Consider the following 23,188-nt stretch of genomic DNA (forward strand, 5'->3'; position numbering starts at 1 on the left):
AATATGTACCCAATGGTGTCAGATCTTCTAATTTTCCAAGAGGAAGTTTAAAACAAGATTTTGTATGAAATTGCCCAATATTAAAATACTAGCAAGTAATTTGGGTAAGCCAAATAAAATGCATCTACTATTGGAGTCTGTCCACAGGCCACCAGCTTGTAGCCTCTAATCTGCCTCATGAGAATTATTGATTCAAAATAAAACATAGAGGGAAGATTGTACAAAATAGTATATCACGTTTCAAAAGTAAGGAAAAATAAAGACATTGCATTCCTTTCCCCCACTGCAACCAAGGATGTTACTCTCCACCCTAAAAGGAAATCCCATATAAATTGTGACAGTTTCTCAATCGGCACATGCCATTTCATTTGACACATTCTGAAAATCTTGAATGATTATAACAGTTACTATATAAAATTCCGGGTAGATACTGTGACTCAAACCTTGCATTCTTCTCTGACACATTTTATTAGAACTACAGGGCTCCAAAGTGGAAGTAAGACCAAAGACCGGTATAGAGTTACAGCATTAACATTCAACGTTGTACTGGTGACATAGAAAGCTTTTTCTATTTCTATTTTGTTTGACTTTTCTGCCTAAAAGTGTAAAATGAAAGATGAAGTTGTAAATCTCTACATTAATTTTCTGAACAAATCCAAAATGTCTAATAGATCTCCAAATATTCCCTTCTTCCTGTTACTCCTCAAAATTCATTTCCTTTTACAATATTATTGAATAATTGTGAATGACTACTAAACAAAAGGTTGTAAGGCTCAAAAGTAATTTTGTACTGAGCAAAAAAGGCAACAAAAAAGGCTTTATAAAGAATGGCTTTATAATGTTATACTATAGAATTTTCTAACACTGATGATTCTTTAGAAACTTTGCTTTGTCAAAGTAGAAGTAATTTATGTTTATCTATGCCAAAAAATAAAAGTGGTGTGTGTAAGGGGTGAAGTTCTTAATTTAAACATAGCAGTTATCTACCTGGCAGAGAAAAAAATAACATAATAGAAAAGGTAAAATATTCCTTACTATTAAGTCAGAAAGAGAAAAACAAATATTGTATATTAATGCATATTTGTGGAATCTAGAAAAATGGTACAGATGAACCGGTTTGCAAGGCAGAAATAGAGACACCGACGTAGAGAACAAACGTATGGACAACAAGAGGGGAGAAGGGGGGTGGGATGAATTGGGAGATTGGGACAAACATATATACACTAATATGTATAAAATAGATCAATAATGAGAGCCTGCTGTATAGCACAGGGAACTCTGCTTCACTTTTCTGTACAGTAGAAACTAACACAGCATTGTAAAACAACTCTACCCCAATTAAAAAAAAAATTGAGAAAAAAAAAAACAAGGACTCATTGTATAGCACAGGGAACTATATTCAATACTCTGTAATGGCCTATATGGGAAAATAATCTGAAAGAGAGTGGAGATATGTATATGTATAACTGAGTCACTTTGCTGTACACTTGAAACCAACACAACATTGTAAATCAACTATACTTCAATATAAAGTAGAAATTAAATTTAAAAAATTCCTTACTATTGTTTTCATTATCAAAATTATTGTCATATAGATAGTAAATTCTTTAAACAACAAGGCATAATATTAAAGAAATGTTAAAAAATTAATAAAAATGGTTAAATTGTAGCTAGGGGCTTTTTCCCATATGATGTATCATATGCCATGTTAATCATCAGCCATGCTAATGAAGACAAAATAGTTTCCGATTTTCAAAACATCTGATAAAACTATATTAACGATTTACAATCTTTCAAATGTTTAACTTCTCAAAGAACAGTTCAGTAGGATAAAAATAAATTAAAAGTAAGGAGGAATCAAGGCTGGAAAATTACAAGGTGCTGCTATAACTTATACTAAATTCAAGGAACATGTTAAGAGTCCCTTCCATATGAAAAAGTTTATAATCTAAAAGAAAATTCTGGTGCTGGCATTCTAGAAACTTCTGACTTCCTCAACCATTAAGAAATATAAAGAAATAGGGTAGCTAAGAAACAGCAACTGAGTTCTGAATTAGTTCTCAAACTTTTCTCTAATATTAAAGTCAAGGCAAGTATTTGTTCCTCAAAGGTGATCATGAAAAAGCTCAGTCAGTAGACTCTACTGTGAAGTCAGAGCCAAACTGATGTCATAGGCAAGGACTATCACGGAGATCTTTCCATCTAACTTTGCAAAGGAACATTGAGAATGGTGTTCCTTGCAGGCTAGGACGTGCACAAAGAAAAATTAAGCTTGAAATTATTAAAAGTTAATTTATATTAACTTTAGACAATTCTTTAGACAATTCTGCATTGCCATACTGAACACAGGAATACTTTTTTAAAAGACAGTTAAGGAAGATGTATCCATTTTATTCAAAAAAAGTTAACAAACTGCTTTGAACATTTACCTTACTTTTCTTAATTGGAATCAGAGTATAAACAAGAGTAGGTTGGTTCACATTTGTATGTGTTTAGATCTTGTATACATGAATAATAATCTATGCTTATGGAGAACTCTGTTCAATTAAGACAGTATAGGCAGTGCAATTGTAAGTAAATATCCACACACACATACGTGTATATATCTATCTCTATAGATAGAATAATTCCTGTTAATGAGAATGATACATGTACTAACACCTACATACAGAATGATATGCACTATAATATTTTAAACCATTGTTGGTGCAAAAAGCAAGTGTTTGATATGAGAAACAAGTTGTACACCTTGAAAAAGACAAAATAACACAGTATATGTAACTTAGAACTAGGTGTGTTTTAGAAGAGTCTCTGCTGTGTTCTGTGTTTGGGCACAGCCTTCTCAGTCACATCCTTCATTCCGTACTTCCTACTTCACCAGTGGAAGAATCTCTCTTCAGCAATCCCGGAAACCTCACATGGTGACGGCCTCCTCTAAGTCATGATGGGGTCAAGAGTTGGGCGCGATATTTCAGAGTTGGGCCACAATTTTAATAATCTAGATAACTAGATTAACTCAGCTTCTAAAAATAAGCTGATGAAAGGCCCAAGGAATAAAGCTATTTTTAAAAACAATCGAATTATTCTTAATTAAAAATCTGGTGGTGTCTCCTATAGCTTTTTTCCTCACCTGCCAATAAACTTGGAATGTTCAGGCTGACATGTCCTTTTGAAGACATGGTGAATGAGGCAGGAATTACCACCTGTTGTCCCCTTGTACTTCCTAGGGTTATAGTTAGTTCCTTCTGTTTCACATCACATCACACAGGCTTCAAGCCAGAAAAGCAGTGACACTCTGCCATGCCAATTTCTCTTGTTTACTCACCACCATTTCCCTATCTTAATTCTTAATTCTATTGAATTCCTTTAGGCCTGGAGCTAACTATAGTTCCTATCCTGGAAAGAGAGTCAGATGTTCCTAGTTCTTTGGTATTCTAATGCTACATTGGAGGATTTGGATGCCACCTTATCTGTCACTTAGGCTTCTTTATGAACAGATTCATGCTAAACTTACAAGGTAATAAAGTATGATAAGAAGGCCCAGAAGTTTCTTTGGTATGTGGAATATAAAAACAATAGTGTTGCATTGTTGTCATTATTATTATTATTATTTGTGTGTAAAACATTCAAAAGTTCACTTGTGCTAATAAAAATAATAGTGGTCAGTAAAGTTTCCTCTGAATACCAACATTTTTCAAACAAAATTTAACTGACTTCCAAGCAAAGAAAATCAAAGCTTCCTGACTCCCTCCAAAGCCGCTTTAGAATTGTATGTGAAGTAGGACCTTGCAACTGACATCTTCGTCCTACAAAGCCAGTCCTGTTGGCCACTTGTGATTTACAGGCTGTGTCTGCTACAAGGAGCTGCTGGACACATTAGTGCATGTATGCTTATGAAAGGATGCTGCCGTCTGGCACTAAATGACTTTCCAGAGACCCATCTCATTCAGACCTACAGGAACTGTTCTCCCTGAACATGATCTGTCAGTGCATAAGCCATTATTCCTCCCATTCTGAAGGGATGAATCAAAAATACAGTCTTGCATTCTAGTTCCTTCTGCGAATCTTGATGCACCATTAAAAATCTGCTGTTTCATACTTTCTTGATTTCTATTTAGTTCATCCACCTCTAACATTTTGTTGCAATTATAATTCTGCATTTGGGAGTGACAGAAAAGGAATGGTGGTAATTGTGTTGGATTTTGTTGGTGTAAATTGCTTATAAATTGCTGTATTTCCTATTTGTAATATGCTCTTTATTTATAGATATTACCAACTATAGTATGTTGGGGTTTTTTTTGTCCATTTCAAATACAGATTTTAATATATTTACCTAAAGGCTTACTTTCTCTTTCTTATATAATATTGAAAGTCACCAACCACAAATCTGTCTTTACCTCCACATTTTATTATATGCTTCAGTTGCAGGCATTAATGCAAATCATAACTCCATAGTATATGGATTAATAAACCTAATACTCTTATGTTTGAATTCATGTGAAAACTATCTTGCTTAAATATAAGACAAAGAGAATAAAATCATCTGTATAGTTTTGAGTTTCAGAAAAGATCATCTTTTTATCAAGGAATTCCTTGAATTATTTAGAAAACATTTCACAGAAAGCAGCACTTGCAAAATTCAAACAAAAGAAATATAAATGTAATAATATTAAATAAACATACATATATTTTTCATCTGAAATCTTTCATTCCACTCATTTTCAAGAAAAATGTGAAATGGTGCACATTAGCCTGAAAAGACTGTAAGGTATATGTCCAGATATATAAACCATGAAAAAAAAGTAAAATAAGTAAAAAGAAGAATATTGCATTTGATATGAGCAATGAGTACAAGTGTGGACAAATGAAATCTTTACTTCATAAAATATAATGAGTAGCTATTTTAATATGAAGGTCATTGTGCTAAAAGCGACTAAAAGGAAATCCAACAGCTATTTAAACTGGCTGGCATCATTCTCCAGAATTCCTTGTCAGAGGATATACTTAGGAATGGATTTTGGTTTTATTGTAATACATCTATGGCCATTAATAGAATTTTCAGTTAAGGGCTCAAACCTCAGGCTTTCGACTAGTGTGCGTGTGTGTGTGTGTGTGTGCATGTGTGTGTGTGTGTGTGTGTGTGTAGTTATAAGGGTTTTGTGAAATACTCGCTTGAACTTCCAAACTTCTGTATAAAAACTTATCCCACTGGATTACTATATATATAGATTCCTTTGTATAATACTTTACATTACACAAAAATTTTAAGATTTAAAGTGATGTAAAATAGGTAAAGTCACTTCCTCAACTTCTCATAATATCTATTTTTTTTTTCCCTTAATGGGCTCAGCTGTACAATCAATAACTGAGATATAATTTGCAACACTGAATTCCAAGGGAAGTATTGTCTACATATCAACAGTTGTTTGCAAAAATAATTTATCCCTTAAATTAACCCACATTAGGACAAATTTACAAATGCTCCTGGGCTCTTAGTGGTTTGAAGTATGACAGAACACTTGAAAGAGAACTCTGATTATAAAATATAACAAGAACGTTTGCAAATTTTAACGAGCTTGCTGTTTCCATGCCAACTTCTCCCAAATGTGGAAATCATTAAAATAATTTTCTCACAATTTATTTCTTTCCATTGTGTTATATCCATTCCCTTTTCACAGGCAATACATTCAGTATCAAATGAGTAGTATATTCATTAGGGCTAAAGAGAAAGGCAAGGGTTAAGTAAATAAGAACATCAAATTAATATCCAGGCCTAAACGCTTTAGCAGAGCCAAAGAATCTGTTTAATCATTCAAGTCAACAAAGGTTAAGATAATAAAATAAACTTCTAAATGCTTTCCTTTTCTGGAACTTAATCTGTCTTGCTGAAGATGTTTTTAAGATGCTATCAGTTTTGCATAGTCCCAGCTGTTAGGAAAATTTACTTGAATACACTGGGAAGAGAAAAGAATTTTATGAAAATAGTTAAGCAGAGCTCCTGGGTGGCTTATTGAAACTGTGAGAGCTCAGGATCATTTAAAACCAGCTGTTGGCTGATGATATTGAGACCAATAACCACTAAATCTTTTATTTATCAGGCCTCTGTGTTATTTGGCAAGGTGATGGTAGCCAACTGATTAGAAGATTATAGTCAAAAGATAACGTCATGATGCTTGTTCATTTTATTGCCTAAGTTTGACTAACAAATTTACCACAATTTCAGAACAACATAATACCTTAATTTAAAAAGACAGTATTAAACATTAAAATAGCTTTGCTTATTTTTAAGGCTATGTTTTTAAGTCACTAAGATAGAGAAAAGAAATCTGAGTCATTAACATCAAAGCCCAGGGCTGTGGTTCATGATGAGGGCAGAGGCCCTAATGAACTGGGCAACAAGCCCTCTTTAATAATGAAGGAGAGAGGGGTAGTAGTAGGGTGTGCAGACGACAATGGGAAAATCTTGGAGAGCCCTGAGTCTTTTACACTTGACATTCAGGTTCGGCTACTGATCAAGAAATATAACTCAATCTCTTTTGCAAAGAGAAGCTCAGAATAAGAGCAGAATCAACAAAATACCTTGTAGAACATGTAAGCACAGCATTACGAATTGAGGAAAACAGACTTCATTCATTTGGTTATCCTGAAGAAAAAAGGCACTAAGAGCAAATACACCAGGATCTTGCTATTATACAATTTTCAAATTGGTGCCCTTGAGCTGAGAAGTGAAATTGTATCACAGCAAGCTTACTGGGTATCCTGACGTGCCTTGGACAAAGGTCAGCATCGCCCTGCCTCCCTATGCTCCATGAGCAGAGATTCTAGGCTGTTGCTAAGTGGAATTCGTCCATTCCTTTGGTTTTTGGAAGGTTGGCACTGCATGAATTGTAAAGACTGTGACTGCCATGCTTGCAAAGGAAAAAGATGCACCTGTTTTCATTTGTGCTCCCCAACATTTTCAAGCTGATTCACGAAGGCATGAACTCTTAAAGTTGAAAAGAGTCCTAGCAACCATTTGGAGGCAGCTTGGCATTGTGGAAAGAGGGCATAACTTGACATTTGTGTTTGAGTCCCAGCACTGTCTTTTGGTAGATGTGTGTGAAAGAGCTAGATCAAGTCACTTAATCTGTGTGAGCTCAATCCTCATCAGAAAAAAAAAAAAAGGTCATATTAAAATTTGTGCTACTAAATCACTTTTGAGTTACTTTTGAGGATACATGGAAAATGTAATTTGTGAGTACTGAGGCTTAAATCCTGGCTCTGCCACTGGCTGGCTCTGTTTTCTTAGATGAAATATTTAAACTTTCTGAATCTTGGTTTCCTCATCTATTAAATGGAAATAATAAAAGTAACTATTTTATAGAGTTGTTGAAATAATACATATCTTCACAGAGTGGTTGGCATATTTTTAGAACTCAATAAAAATTATTTATCATTATTATTGATGTTATAAATTGAGCCATGGATATTTTGGTAAACTCTATTGGTTCACATTGAGGTTGATGACTATACCAACGACTTTATTGATAGGGAAGCAGTGTGACCCAGTGGGAGGAGCCCAAACCAGACGCTGAGAGAGCTGGGTTTGAATCCCATTTCTACCACTTAACAAATCATGTGAACTGGGCAATTTACTTTATCCCAGATTCTTCATGTGAAACTTGAGGAGAATAATCAACTATGATCTGTTGAGGGCTTATTATACATTTTTCATACATTATTTTATTTAATCCTTCTCATAGCCATGGAGACAGTGGCAGTTAGAATTGATCCTTATCCAGCCTGACCCCAGCCCATGTGGATATAATCATCTCACTCTATTGTGTTCACTTTTCCTATATCTTCTTTCCTGATAATCTACTTTGCTGAACTGTAGTAAGGCTTACAGATGATGTGTGTATCTTGCCTAGAAAGGTGTTCTGCAAGCTGTACGACTCTAAGTAATGAGCAATTGTAATTATTTCATGAGGTATCATTTCTCAGTCCAACTTTCGTTCAGTCTAGGAATCCCCCTACAGCTCCCTTACGGCGGGTCTTCAATCTCTGCTTGAATACAGAATAAAGGCTTAGCCTCAAAACTCTGTAATACAAACCTATGAGGATGAAATGAAGAAAACTGAGCATGGGCATGGTAGCTGACAGCACAGAAAAAGCACCCTCCTAACCATATAGCCGAAAGGCCTAACTGCTGAGGTGCAATGTTTGACTGCAAAAATGAATTGAAGATTAAGAGCAAATCTGTAATGACGTCTCCCCAAGAATCAAGGAGGCAAGTGCAATTCTAATGTCAGGGTGCATCCATCTGTGGAAATCTAAACCTCAGTGTCTTGTAGAAGAAAACCAAATGATATTGATGGTTATTGTATTATACCTAAATTGTAGGCTTGAAATTGGTTCAATGTATCCTGACAGAAAGCTCATGCCAAAAAAGTTAGCCGTTTCTTCTGCATTAAATCATATGCCATCAACAGCATTCAAAGATAGTCAACTTTCCTACCATTTACTTTTAACTTCTTGCAATCTGACTTTCCCTCTCACTACTGAACAAAATGCACGCCCTTACAATCCCAAGATTCCAGAACACCAAATCCAAAAGTTTTTTTTATAGATCTCATCCCTGTGGCTTTCTTTTAATTAAGAATGTTTTGTGGGCCACCCTCACTTTTTTTTTTTTTTTAAAGTAGTTCTAGGGGACTTCCCTGGTGGTGCAGTGGTTGGGAATCCGCCTGCTGATGCAGGGGACACAGGTTCAAGCCCTGGTCCGGGAGGATCCCACATGCTGCAGAGCAGCTAAGCCCGTGCGCCACAACTACTGAGCCTGCGTGCCACAACTACTGAAGCCCACGCGCCTACAGCCCGTGCTCTGCAACAAGAGAAGCCACCGCAGTCAGAAGCCCGATCACAGCAACGAAGAGTAGCCCCTGCTCACCGCAACTAGAGAAAGCCCGCAGGCAGCAATGAAGACCCAATGCAGCCAAAAATAAATGAATAAATAAATAAAGTAGTTCTGCCTACTGTTCAAACATAGCATGTCCTGGTTTTTCTTTTGAATGCTCACTCTCTTTTTCCAATGCTCCTTTTCAGCCCACTCCCTCTGGGTGGATATATCCTTTTTTTTTTTTAAAGATTTTTTTTTTAACTAATTTATTTAATTTATTTATTTTTGGCTACGCTGGGTCTTCGTTGCTGCGCAAAGGCTTTCTCTAGTTGCCGCAAGCGGGGGCTACTCTTTGTTGCGGTGGGCGTGCTTCTCATTGCGTTGGCTTCTCTTGTTGCGGAGCACAGGCTCTCGGCACGTGGGCTTCAGTAGTTGTGCATCGCGGGCTCAGTAGTTGTGGCTCGCGGGCTTAGTTGCTCTATGGCATGTGGGATCTTCCTGGACCAGGGCTCGAACCCGTGTCCCCTGCATCAGCAGGCGGATTCTCAACCACTGCACCACCAGGGAAGCCCCAGTGTGGATATTTCTAAAGTGGCTCTATGTTCACTCTTTCACCCTCCACTTTGCTCCCTGGGGTCTCAATTCTTGCTCTGGGGGTGTTCAGCTACGTAGCTGTTACCTCCAGCTGCAACACCACCTCAGAATTCTAGTCTTATATTTCCAACTGCTTGCTACATTATTCCAATGGAATAATTGGTCAAGATCGCAAATTCAGCACAACTAGGATTCAACTTATCATTTATCCTACTGACTCTCTTCTGGCCAACGTTATCAAGGAGTCAAGCCAGAAACCTCACCTCTAGCTTTACCTTCTTTTTCAACTTCAGCCCTTACATCCAATTAGCTATAAGACTTGTATTAAATTTTCACCTCAGTACCTTTTAATTTGACTCCCTGACTGCTTCTCTTCTTCTGTTTTTAAAAATTTAACAAGATCACAACTTTAGCCATGGTCACAGATTTTGGATGTAAACCCAATGTAGATCAAATTCATCTCTCACTTCCTGCTTCAAGACTTCACTTTTGTCCATTTCTCCTCTACTAGTATCAACCCTGGTTTTCCCTCTTTGTCTGCTCAGGTTTTTGCTTGGTGCTTGTGGCAAACCCTATTGATGACATGATGCAACTTTCCTTTTGAATCCCATTGCAAACATACAGCTTTCTCCAATATTCTGGTGACCCCTTTGGAATTTCTGCTTTGGCTCACCAACTTAGCCCCTCTCCACTGCTGAGCTTCTCATTCTGATACTGAACTTTCTGCTCAGTGTGGCCCTGTACCTCCAATGATACCTGATATTCCAGACTGAGCCCGCCCATCCCCTCTGCTCATCTCCCCACTGAGGACTGGACATTATTCTCATAGCCCAGACTTTTATGACCTTGTCCAGATGACTGACATAGTTTCCTGGTCTACTTGGTCTCCATGCTTTCAGTCTCTTCCAATTTCTTTCCATACTGGACACTATTACCTTATAGATTTTCATAAAGAACGTCTGGTGGACTCCCTTGGTAGTCCAGTGGTTAAGACTCTGCACTCCCAATGCAGGGGACACAGGTTCGATCCATGGTCAGGGAACTAAGATCCCACATGCCGCATGGGCGCAGCCAAAAAAAAACCAAAAAAAAAAAAAACCCAACAGAATCCCAGGCTCCTTCCTTCTCTGGGATTCAGGAAGAGAAAAAAAAAAAAATTGGTAATTACACTAAATAGTCTAGTGGTAATATACAGCAAATGATATACTCAAAACTCTTCAGTGGTCCCTTATTGCCCACCACACTAGACATTCAAAATGCTCCATGATGTAATTTCTATAAAAAAATTTTAGCCTTATATGATACAATCTTTCTATATTTAATCTATTCCCTTGGCAAATGGAATATTACTGTTCCTTAAATGAATCCTGTCATTTCCTGCTTGTATAATATTGTATGAACTATTTCTTCTTCCTGGAATGTTTAATGTCTTGCTCTTCATCTAAGCTTTTAAAGATTACCCATGTATCAAGTCCTAGCTCAAGTGTCACCTTTTCTGCAGTTATTTTTTAAAATGGAAGAATGTTCAATTACCTAGCATCTCTTAGCATGGCTATTTAAGGCATACAACATAATACCACATAGTTTTCTTATCAGGCACCCATGAGATTATCAGCTGCTTGAGGGCAGTAATGATGAGATAATATTTTCAACAAATATTCATTAAGTCCTTACTGTTCTGGTGATGGAGGTATGAACAAGACAGACGGAAGTCCTTGCTCTCATGGAGTTTTTGTTTTAAGGAGAGGCATGTTATACAGATAAGAAGCAACTAAATAAACAAACAAAATAGGATAATCTCAGATTTAGATTGGGTAGTTAGGGAAGTTACTAATACCTCCCCAAAGAGGTATTTGAGAGAAAAATCTCAATGATAAGAAGAACCCAATCATAAGACCAGAAAAGAGCAAATAGAAAGTCATCAAGTTGGGAGTGTGTTGTGTTTAAAGAACACGTGGATGACAGAGTGGCTGGAGCATAGTGGGTGGAGGGGAAGACTAGTTCGAGATGAGGTTATAGAGGTAAGCAAGGGCCAGATCTTGGAGGCCAAGCAAGGTGATTTGGATTTCATTCTAAGGTTTAAAACAGGGAGTAACATAATCTAATTTACAGCATAAAATGGTCTCTGGTTGCTGTTTAGGCAATGGATTGTACACAGTAAGAGTGGAAGCAAGATTAATTGGAAGACTACTGCAGTGATCAAGAACATGAGATGAGAATAGGTTGAATTTGCTGATAGTAGAAGAGAGAGACAAGTGGACCCATTTATAGTCTCTGTAGTATTAAGTAGGGTACCTTGAACATGGTAGACACTCAATATATATTGATAAATATATGTCCAAGTGTTTCAAGATAGTTTCACCTTCTTAATTTGCATTTTATCTTCAAATTTTTCCTGCTTTGATTCACATAATATGGCTTAATATATTCCTGTCTGGCACTTGGCGAGCCAAAAACAAAACAAAAAAGAAACGAAAAAAGAAGGACCTCATGTTCAAGAAAACAGCATAGATCCCAGTGGAAAGTCAGTTAACAAAGAACTAAAATGATGTAAGATCATATTGTTAAGTTAATTGTGGAAAGAAATAAATTACTTGGAACAAATGGTAAAAAGTGGATTTCAAAAATCTATGATAGGGCTTCCCTGGTGGCGCAGTGGTTGACAATCTGCCTGCCAATGCAGGGGACACGGGTTCGAGCCCTGGTCTGGGAGGATCCCACATGCCGCGGAGCAACTGGGCCCGTGAGCCACAATTACTGAGCCTGCGCGTCTGGAGCCTGTGCTCCGCAACAAGAGAGGCCGCGATAGTGAGAGGCCCGCGCACCGCGATGAAGAGTGGCCCCCGCTTGCCGCAACTAGAGAAAGCCCTCGCACAGAAACGAAGACCCAACACAGCCATGAATAAATAAATTAAAAAAAAAAAAGAGTGGGGTAAAAGATATAACAATTGAATGCAATGGCCAAATCTTGATTGGGTTAAAAAAAAAAAATCTATGATAGGATGAAAATGGAAATGGTATTCAAATACAAAGATCTACATTTTAAAAAAGAGAGCCTCTGTCAGCATCAGCTGGAACAGTGTGCCCAAAGAGGATGTGGGTAAAGTTAATGTTCATTAAAATTGAAGACTTTTCCAGTTCTAACTAACTTTTGATTTTTCTGGAAATGTAAAATCTTCATTTTGCCATCTTGATATGTGAATTTCCTAATAGGTAGCTGACACTACTTATATTAAAATTCTAAGATCACTGAATGTGACCTGCCTTGTTTGTAAATTAGGAATCTGAGAAAAGACAGGCAATTCGGTAAGTTCTCATGCTCACATTCATGTATACTTCCCAGGACATTTAAATTTTTATCCATAAAGATTCATCCTACATTATGAATTCAATCCAAATTCCTTCAATACAAAGCTAAATCCAAATGAAAATGGGATCAATTTTTGCCACTTTCCAGCTAAAATGCTAAGTGGCCCCTGAATCGTGTGAAACTTGGCCCCAGTCAGTGTGAAAACTGGCTGAAATCTGTATGAAAGGCAGTCTGGGTTCGTCAAAGTAGTCCATGAACTTTGGCCACACTTGCAAGGAACCTGGTCCAAGTCTTAGTTTGTAATGCAACATGAAACCAGGTGAATTGCACATGGTTTCGGGTTTCCTCCTGGAAATTTGGCCTAGCTTTATAATCAATCATCACTTTTTGGAACGATGAAAGCCAACACACCTTTTTGAAACTGAGGACTGTGTGCACACTGATGACAGCTAAGCTGTGAACCACCCTTTCACTTCCTTTGCCAAAAGAAGATTTCTCAGAATAGAAACAGTTTCCCTCTTACCTGGAAAGGGCAAGTTGAGTGATTTTGATATTGCATGTAGAAAGAAATAATACTCAATACATGGAGACATGCCATGTGAAATAATCACCACATACGGAGCAAGTGGCTACATTCTAATCATTTAGGGTTATGAGAATTTTATTCCATTCACATCCATGACAGATATCATGATGTTTAATCTCCTTGACCATTAAGATAAACTTGGAACTGGGCATCAGATAGAATAACTGCCACTGTGACTATGGTGAGACATGGTCATTATCTCCATATGAAGAAATGGCCGAAGAATAGAAAGGAAAGGAAATCATAGCATAATTTTCATCTAGTTTAATAAACAGGAGGGATAAGGCTACAAACTTTTCAAGTTTGCATGGACTACATCTTTTGCAATAAAACCTCTACTGCGGTGTAAATGAATCCAATAATTAACTTCACAGACTGCGTTTTACAAAAAACCTACACAGTGTCTGTTTTCAACCTGAAAGTTTTCAATGTGCTTTTCCACTGTAAGAAAGGACTCTCTTCAACCAGATACTCGCTTTTGTGCATAGTGACACGAGAAAATTGAGAGGTATGTCTGCACAGAGCCACTACATCATTGGAACAGTATGTCTGAACGTTTGGGTAATAAGGCACAGATGTGAAGCAGAGGACTTGGCACTACCAAGGTAACAATCGTGTTATAATGGTTAAAAGAGCCACATTTGAGAAGAATAAAAGAATCAAAGAATGCCCCTCCTCCCTGGAATGTTAAATTATATTACACCTTTTATCTGCTTAAAAATCTATAAAGAATAAGAAATTCAAATAAGTATTATTCAAACTTATGATGAATAAAAATATAAAATGCATTAATATTTTCATCTATAATACAACATATTTATGCCATAGCACATAAAGTTTAACTGCAGAAAAAGGCCAAATTCAATAGGAATCCACGTGGCCTCTATATCACAAAACAACGCATACAAATCTGAAGGACCCAATAGTCAATGGAAGGGTGGTGGTTGCTGACTTTTAGTAGTGATTCTGGCCCTTAATCAGTAGGAATCATTATTGTAGAGTGTCCTATTTACAGGTATCAAGTTAGGATAATGCAACAAGATACAAACATTAGTTACAATTAAGGCTATTTCAGTTATAAGTGGTATGGTATTTTTGTCAGCCATTACTAAACCACATGACACAAAGGCAGTTATGAAGCCAGGGCTACTTTAATTCAATGAGTTTGGAGCTGAAAACTATTAATAATTTTCTGCCCAGGATTGGAAGAGTATAACTTACCCGAGGTCCCTGATCGCCCTGTTCTCCCTGTAGAGTAGGAAAATGAGAAGATAGTTTTAGAACAAAGTCTGTAGATGCTCATTAAAAAGATCTAAATGTAACATAGTATAAGTCACACCAGTATGGATTTCCACTAATTTAATTTGTTCCTGCTACACATTTTCTTACCTTATCACCTTTTGGACCAGGAGGGCCCTGAAATAAAGAGAAAAAAAACGTATTTTAAATAAATTTCAAAATATATTGTAGCTTAGATAGATAGGCTAGGGTTAGTCACAAGATTCATGCAAAGGGCACAGAGTTGTACCTGTCAGTGAGGTTTCTCAAGGAATTTTAGGTTCTAAACTATACTTGTAATATGGTTAGAATGTGAAAATGGTATTATATACATAAACAGGAAAGTATACATAAGTATATAATATGCTGAGTAAATTTTCACAAACTAAACACACCTAATGAAAGTAGAGCCCAGCTAAAGGAACCCAGAAGCCCCTGTTGTGATGTTCCTTGTTACTGCTTGCCACCAATAGTAATCACTATTCTGACCTCTGGCAGAATAGATTAGTTTACCTGCTTTTGTACTTTATATAAATGTACTTATATAAATGGAATCATTCATTATGTGTTTAGCCTCTTTTGCTTAGTATGTGTGAAATTCATGCAAAATCTTGTGTGTAGTTGTAGATTGTTTGTTTTTACTGATTTATAATATTCCACTGTGTGAATAAACAATTATTTATTTATTTATCCTACTGTTAATGTCCATTTGTTTCCAGGAGTTTTTGGGTCTTGGTTATTACAAATAGTGCTGCAATAAACATCCTAGTATATGTGTGTCGGTGAAAAATTGAATACATTTCTGTTGGGTGTATATCTAGGAGTGGAATTGTTACATTATAGAGAATACATACGTTTGGATTATTAGTTAGTAGATATTGCCAAATAGTTTTTCAATGTGGTTAACAATTATACTTCCATCAGCAATGTATGAGAATTTTCAGTTCCTCTATATCATCACCAATACTTGGTATTTTCCATCTTTTTCATTTTAGACATTCTGGTGGGAGGTGTAGTAGTTTCACACAGTGTTTGAATTTGTACTTCTCCAGTAATTAAGTTGAACTCCTTTTAATAAATGTATTGGCCATTTTGCATCCTATCCCGTAAAGTATCTGTTCACATCATTTTCTACTGAGTTGTCCTATTATTTGCTAGAGTTCTTTACATATTATACATTGTATTGACAGATAGATAGACAGATAGGAGTTCTTTACACACTCTGAATATGAATCTTTTGTCAGAAAAGGATATATTTATTGCAAACATATTCTCCCACGCTGCATATTGTGTTTACATTCTCTTAAAGATGTTTTTGATGAATAGAAGTTCTTAAACTCAATTTAACACTTTTTCTCTTTATGATTATCTCTTTTATTGTTCCACTTAAGAAATCTTTGCCTCCTTCAAGGTCATAAAGAGGTTCTTCTATGTTTGTTCTAAAAGCTAAAAGCTTTATTATTTTATCTTTCATATATAGATCTGAATTCATGGAGAACTGATTTTGTGAATGACGTGAGGTTAAAGTCAAGATGCTTTTTTTCCCCGTGTGGATATCAAATTAACCCAATACCATTTATTGAAAATGCCTCTTTTCCCCATCACAGTACAATGTTACCTTTGTCATAAATCAGATAACCATATATATGTGGGTCTTTTAGGAAATTTCTATTTTGTTGGACAGCTGTCTATTCTTAAGCCACACTGAGATTTTCTTTACTTTTGAACAAAAATACTAGCAGGAAACATGAATTCTAGAGGCATCAGTATTTTGTTTTCCTAGCTCTTAAAGATGAAGTCATGTCTCAGGGCTCAGCCCACCTGCGGAAGTGGAGCATTTCAGAGTTACCTTCAATCTCTCACCTTCTTTTTTAGCAGGGTTGGGAGACAAGGACAAGTCTAGACAGGAGTAAAGCCAAGGTCCTAACAAAGTACCCCTTCTGAGGTCCCAGTGGGGACCGCTATCTCACTTCAGGTGGGAATGTAAGAATGCTCCACCTACCAAAATACCTGCTGCTAAACACCAGTTACAGAGGAACTGTACCAAATTCCCATTCTCAGTTGCAGCAATTCTAACAGCTGTGAGGTTATCATGACATTAACAATAACAGGAACATCATGTCTCATATTTTGTATATTTTACCATCAACAAAGAACTTTCACCTGTTACTGCATTTAATCTTCTCCCAACCTAATGAGCAAAGTTTTATGATATTTCTTTTACAGACGCCAGAAATAAAACTCAAAGATTATCAAGGTTACGCCTCTTGTAAGTGAGTTAGCCAGGACTTTAAGCTAGTCTGTGTGACTTTAAATGCAGCGGATCGCAATGCTAAGTGTTAGGGCACAGCTCTAGAACTAGATTCTCAGGAAGACTGACGGCCCTGTATCTGGTGCCTGCTTTCAACAGGTGCCCTCTTGAATGCCTCCCAATTGCCTTTTTCTTTTTTTTTTTTCTTTCTTTCTTTTCTTTTTTTTTTTTTGGCAGAGCCACACAGCTTACAGGATCTTATTTCCCCAACCAGGGATCGAACATGCCCCCTGCTGTGGAAGCACGGAGTTCTAACCACTGGACCGCCAGGGAATTTTCCCAGTTGCCTTTTTCATAGTGTCATGGACAGTGGCCTCAACATCCAAGTTCAAAATGCAGGAAAGAGGAATTGTAGAGCCATCTGGGAGAGAAGAGGGGGCAAGATAATGGAATCAACTAAACAAATCCTTTTCTTTCTTAACCCCCCAAATAATTTTGCCATTAAAAAGGGGAGCTGATCAGTTGTATTTGAATTTCAGATAAGTAAAGAATATATGGGGGATTAACCAAGATGGCGGAGTAGAAGGACGTGCTCTCACTCCCTCTTGCGAGAGCACCAGAATCACCACTGGCTGCTGGACAATCATTGACAGGAAGACCCTGGACTTCACCAAGGAGGATACCCCACGTCCAAGGACAGAGGAGAAGCCACAGTGAGACGGTAGGAGGGGCGCAATCAGAGTAAAATCAAATCCCATAACTGCTGGGTGGGTGACTCACAGACTGGCGAACACTTATACCACAGAATTCCACCCACTGGAGTGAAGGTTCTGAGCCCCACGTCAGGCTTCCCAACCTGGGGGTCCGGCAACGGGAGGAGGAATTCCTAGAGAATCAGACTTTGAAGCCTAGTGGGAATTGATTGCAGGACTTTGACAGGACTGGGGGAAACAGAGACCCCACTCTTGGAGGGCACACACAAAGTAATGTGTGCATCGGGACCCAGGGGAAGGAGCAGTGACCCTGGGGGAGACTGAACCAGACCTACCTGCTGGTGTTGGGGGGTCTCCTGCAGAGGCGAGTAGTGGCTCTGTTTCACCGTGGGGATAAGGACACTGGCAGCAGAGGTTCTGGGAAGTTCTCCTTGGCGTGAGCCCTCCCAGAGTCTGCCATTAACCCCACCAAAGAGCACCGGTAGGCTCCAGTGTTGGGTTGCCTCAGGCAAAACAACCAACAGGGAGGGAACCCAGCCCCACCCATCAACAGTCAAGTGGATTAAGGTTTTACTGAGCTCTGACCGCCACAGCAACAGGGAGGGAACCCAGCCCCACCCATCAACAGTCAAGTGGATTAAGGTTTTACTGAGCTCTGACCGCCACAGCAACAGTCAGCTCTACCCACCACCAGAGCCTCCCATCAAGCCTCTTAGATAGCCTCAACCACCAGAGGGCAGACAACAGAAGCAAGAAAAACTACGATCCTGCAGCCTGTGGACCAAAAACCACAGTTACAGAAAGATAGAGAAGATGAAAAGGCAGAGGGCTATGTACCAGATGAAGGAACAAGAAAAAACCCCAGAAAAACAACTAAATGAAGTGGAGATAGGCAACCTTCCAGAAAAAGAATTCAGAATAATGATAGTGAAGATGATCCAGGACCTCGGAATAAGAATGGAGGCAAAGATTGAGAAGATGCAAGAAATGATTAACAAAGACCTAGAAGAATTAAAGAACAAACAAACAGAGATCACCAATACAATAACTGAAATGAAAACTACACTAGAAGGAATCAATAGCAGAATAACTGAGGCAGAAGAACGGATAAGTGACCTGGAAGACAGAATGGTGGAATTCACTGCTGCAGAACAGACTAAAGAAAAAAGAATGAAAAGAAATGAAGACAGCCTAAGAGACCTCTGGGACAACATTAAACGCAACAACATTCGCATTATAGGGGTCCCAGAAGGAGAAGAGAGAGAGAAAGGACCAGAGAAAATATTTGAAGAGATTATAGTCGAAAACTTCCCTAACATGGGAAAGGAAATAGCCACCCAAGTCCAGGAAGCGCAGAGAGTCCCATACAGAATAAACCCAAGGAGAAACACGCCGAGACACATAGTAATCAAAGTGGCAAAAATTAAAGACAAAGAAAAATTATTGAAAGCAGCAAGGGAAAAACGACAAATAACATACAAGGGAACTCCCATAAGGTTAACAGCTGATTTCTCAGCAGAAACTCTGCAAGCCAGAAGGGAGTGGCATGATATACTTAAAGTGATGAAAGGGAGAACCTACAACCAAGATTACTCTACCCGGCAAGGATCTCATTTAGATTTGATGGAGAAATCAAAAGCTTTGCAGACAAGCAAAAGCTAAGAGAATTCAGCACCACCAAACCAGCTCTACAACAAATGCTAAAGGAACTTCTCTAAGTGGGAAACACAAGAGAAGAAAAGGACCTACAAAAACAAACCCAAAACAATTAAGAAAATGGTCATAGGAACATACATATCGATAATTACCTTAAACGTGAATGGATTAAATGCCCCAACCAAAAGACATAGACTGGCTGAATGGATACAAAAACAAGACCCATATATATGCTGTCTACAAGAGACCCACTTTAGACCTAGGGACACATACAGACTGAAAGTGAGGGGATGGAAAAAGATATTCCATGCAAATGGAAATCAAAAGAAAGCTGGAGTAGCTATACTCATATCAGATAAAATAGACTTTAAAATAAAGAATGTTACAAGAGACAAGGAAGGACACTACATAATGATCAAGGGATCAATCCAAGAAGAAGATATAACAATTATAAATATATATGCACCCAACATAGGAGCACCTCAATACATAAGGCAACTGCTAACAGCTATAAAAGAGGAAATCGACAGTAACACAATAATAGTGGGGGACTTTAACACCTCACTTACACCAATGGACAGATCATCCAAAATGAAAATAAATAAGGAAACAGAAGCTTTAAATGACACAATAGACCAGATAGATTTAATTGATATATATAGGACATTCCATCCAAAAACAGCAGATTACACGTTCTTCTCAAGTGCGCACGGAACATTCTCCAGGATAGATCACATCTTGGGTCACAAATCAAGCCTCAGTAAATTTAAGAAAATTGAAATCATATCAAGCATCTTTTCTGACCACAACGCTATGAGATTAGAAATGAATTACAGGGAAAAAAACGTAAAAAGGACAAACACATGGAGGCTAAACAATACGTTACTAAATAACCAAGAGATCACTGAAGAAATCAAAGAGGAAATCAAAAAATACCTAGAGACAAATGACAATGAAAACACGACGACCCAAAACCTATGGGATGCAGCAAAAGCGGTTCTAAGAGGGAAGTTTATAGCTATACAAGCCTACCTAAAGAAACAAGAAAAATCTCAAGTAAACAATCTAACCTTACACCTAAAGAAACTAGAGAAAGAAGAACAAACAAAACCCAAAGTTAGCAGAAGGAAAGAAATCATAAAGATCAGAGCAGAAATAAATGAAATAGAAACAAAGAAAACAATAGCAAAGATCAATAAAACTAAAAGTTGGTTCTTTGAGAAGATAAACAAAATTGATAAGCCATTAGCCAGACTCATCAAGAAAAAGAGGGAGAGGACTCAAATCAATAAAATCAGAAATGAAAAAGGAGAAGTTACAACAGACACCGCAGAAATACAAAGCATCCTAAGAGACTACTACAAGCAACTTTATGCCAATAAAATGGACAACCTGGAAGAAATGGACAAATTCTTAGAAAGGTATAACCTTCCCAGACTGAATCAGGAAGAAACAGAAAATATGAACAGACCAATCACAAGTAATGAAATTGAAACTGTGATTAAAAATCTTCCAACAAACAAAAGTCCAGGACCAGATGGCTTCACAGGTGAATTCTATCAAACATTTAGAGAAGAGCTAACACCCATCCTTCTCAAACTCTTCCAAAAAATTGCAGAGGAAGGAACACTCCCAAACTCATTCTATGAGGCCACCATCACCCTGATACCAAAACCAGACAAAGACACTACAAAAAAGAAAATTACAGACCAATATCACTGATGAATATAGATGCAAAAATCCTCAACAAAATACTAGCAAACAGAATCCAGCAACACATTAAAAGGATCATACACCACGATCAAGTGGGATTTATCCCAGGGATGCAAGGATTCTTCAATATACGCAAATCAATCAATGTGATACACCATATTAACAAATTGAAGAATAAAAACCATATGATCATCTCAATAGATGCAGAAAAAGCTTTTGACAAAATTCAACACCCATTTCTGATAAAAACTCTCCAGAAAGTGGGCATAGAGGGAACCTACCTCAACATAATAAAGGCCATATATGACAAACCCACAGCAAACATCATTCTCAATGGTGAAAAACTGAAAGCATTTCCTCTAAGATCAGGAACGAGACAAGGATGTCCACTCTCACCACTATTATTCAACATAGTTCTGGAAGTCCTAGCCACGGCAATCAGAGAAGAAAAAGAAATAAAAGGAATACAAATTGGAAAAGAAGAAGTAAAACTGTCACTGTTTGCGGATGACATGATACTATACATAGAGAATCCTAAAACTGCCACCAGAAAACTGCTAGAGCTAATTAATGAATATGGTAAAGTTGCAGGATACAAAATTAATGCACAGAAATCTCTTGCATTCCTATACACTAATGATGAAAAATCTGAAAGAGAAATTATGGAAACACTCCCATTTACCATTGCAACAAAAAAAAAAAAATACCTAGGAATAAACCTACCTAGGGAGACGAAAGACCTGTATGCAGAAAACTATAAGACACTGATGAAAGAAATTAAAGATGATACCAACAGATGGAGAGATATACCATGTTCTTGGATTGGAAGAATCAACATTGTGAAAATGAGTATACTACCCAAAGCAATCTACAGATTCAATGCAATCCCTATCAAATTACCAATGGCATTTTTTACGGAGCTAGAACAAATCATCTTAAAATTTGTATGGAGACACAAAAGACCCCGAATAGCCAAAGCAGTCTTGAGGGAAAAAAATGGAGCTGGAGGAATCAGACTCCCTGACTTTAGACTATACTACAAAGCTACAGTAATCAAGACAGTATGGTACTGGCACAAAAACAGAAACATAGATCAATGGAACAAGATAGAAAGCCCAGAGATTAACCCACGCACCTATGGTCAACTAATCTATGACAAAGGAGGCAAAGATATACAATGGAGAAAAGACAGTCTCTTCAATAAGTGGTGCTGGGAAAACTGGACAGCTACATGTAAAAGAATGAAATTAGAATACTCCCTAACACCATACACAAAAATAAACTCAAAATGGATTAGAGACCTAAATATAAGACTGGACACTATAAAACTCTTTGACATAAATCGCAGCAAGATCTTTTTTGATCCACCTCCTAGAGTAATGGAAATAAAAACAAAAATAAACAAATGGGACCTAATGAAACTTCAAAGCTTTTGCACAGCAAAGGAAACCATAAACAAGACGAAAAGACAACCCTCAGAATGGGAGAAAATATTTGCAAATGAATCAACGGACAAAGGATTAATCTCCAAAATATATAAACAGCTCATTCAGCTCAATATCAAAGAAACAAACACCCCAATCCAAAAATGGGCAGAAGACCTAAATAGACATTTCTCCAAAGAAGACATACAGATGGCCACGAAGCACATGAAAAGATGCTCAACATCACTAATTATTAGAGAAATGCAAATCAAAACTACAATGAGGTATCACCTCACTCCTGTTAGAATGGGCATCATCAGAAAATCTACAAACAACAAATGCTGGAGAGGGTGTGGAGAAAAGGGAACCCTCTGCACTGTTGGTGGGAATGTAAATTGATACAGCCACTATGGAGAACAATATGGAGGTTCCTTAAAAAACTAAAAATAGAATTATCATATGACCCAGCAATCCCACTACTGGGCATATACCCAGAGAAAACCGTAATTCAAAAAGACACATGCACCCGAATGTTCATTGCAGCACTATTTACAATAGCCAGGTCATGGAAGCAACCTAAATGCCCATCAACAGACGAATGGATAAAGAAGTTGTGGTACATATATACAATGGAATATTACTCAGCCATAAAAAGGAACGAAATTGAGTCATTTGTTGAGACATGGATGGATCTAGAGACTGTCATACAGAGTGAAGTAAGTCAGAAAGAGAAAAACAAATATCGTATATTAATGCATGTATGCGGAACCTAGAAAAATGGTACA

The 23,188-nt window shown here is 37.5% G+C and overlaps 1 protein-coding gene across 7 annotated transcripts in view; it reads right to left on the reverse strand.

Annotated features, from left to right (window-relative positions):
• Positions 1 to 23,188, reverse strand: part of COL25A1 (collagen type XXV alpha 1 chain) — a 478,809-nt gene that overhangs the window by 144,567 nt on the left and 311,054 nt on the right. For all 7 annotated transcript variants that reach the window (XM_036853780.1, XM_036853776.1, XM_036853781.1 and 4 more), the window contains exons 6-7: positions 14,758 to 14,784; positions 14,590 to 14,616 (exon numbers count right to left, since the gene is read on the reverse strand). In XM_036853780.1, coding sequence (XP_036709675.1) covers positions 14,590 to 14,616; positions 14,758 to 14,784 — 54 coding nt within the window. The remainder of the gene's footprint in view (positions 1 to 14,589; positions 14,617 to 14,757; positions 14,785 to 23,188) is intronic.

This window comes from Balaenoptera musculus, chromosome 5 (genome assembly GCF_009873245.2).
Source record: "Balaenoptera musculus isolate JJ_BM4_2016_0621 chromosome 5, mBalMus1.pri.v3, whole genome shotgun sequence".
Taxonomy (NCBI): domain Eukaryota; kingdom Metazoa; phylum Chordata; class Mammalia; order Artiodactyla; family Balaenopteridae; genus Balaenoptera; species Balaenoptera musculus.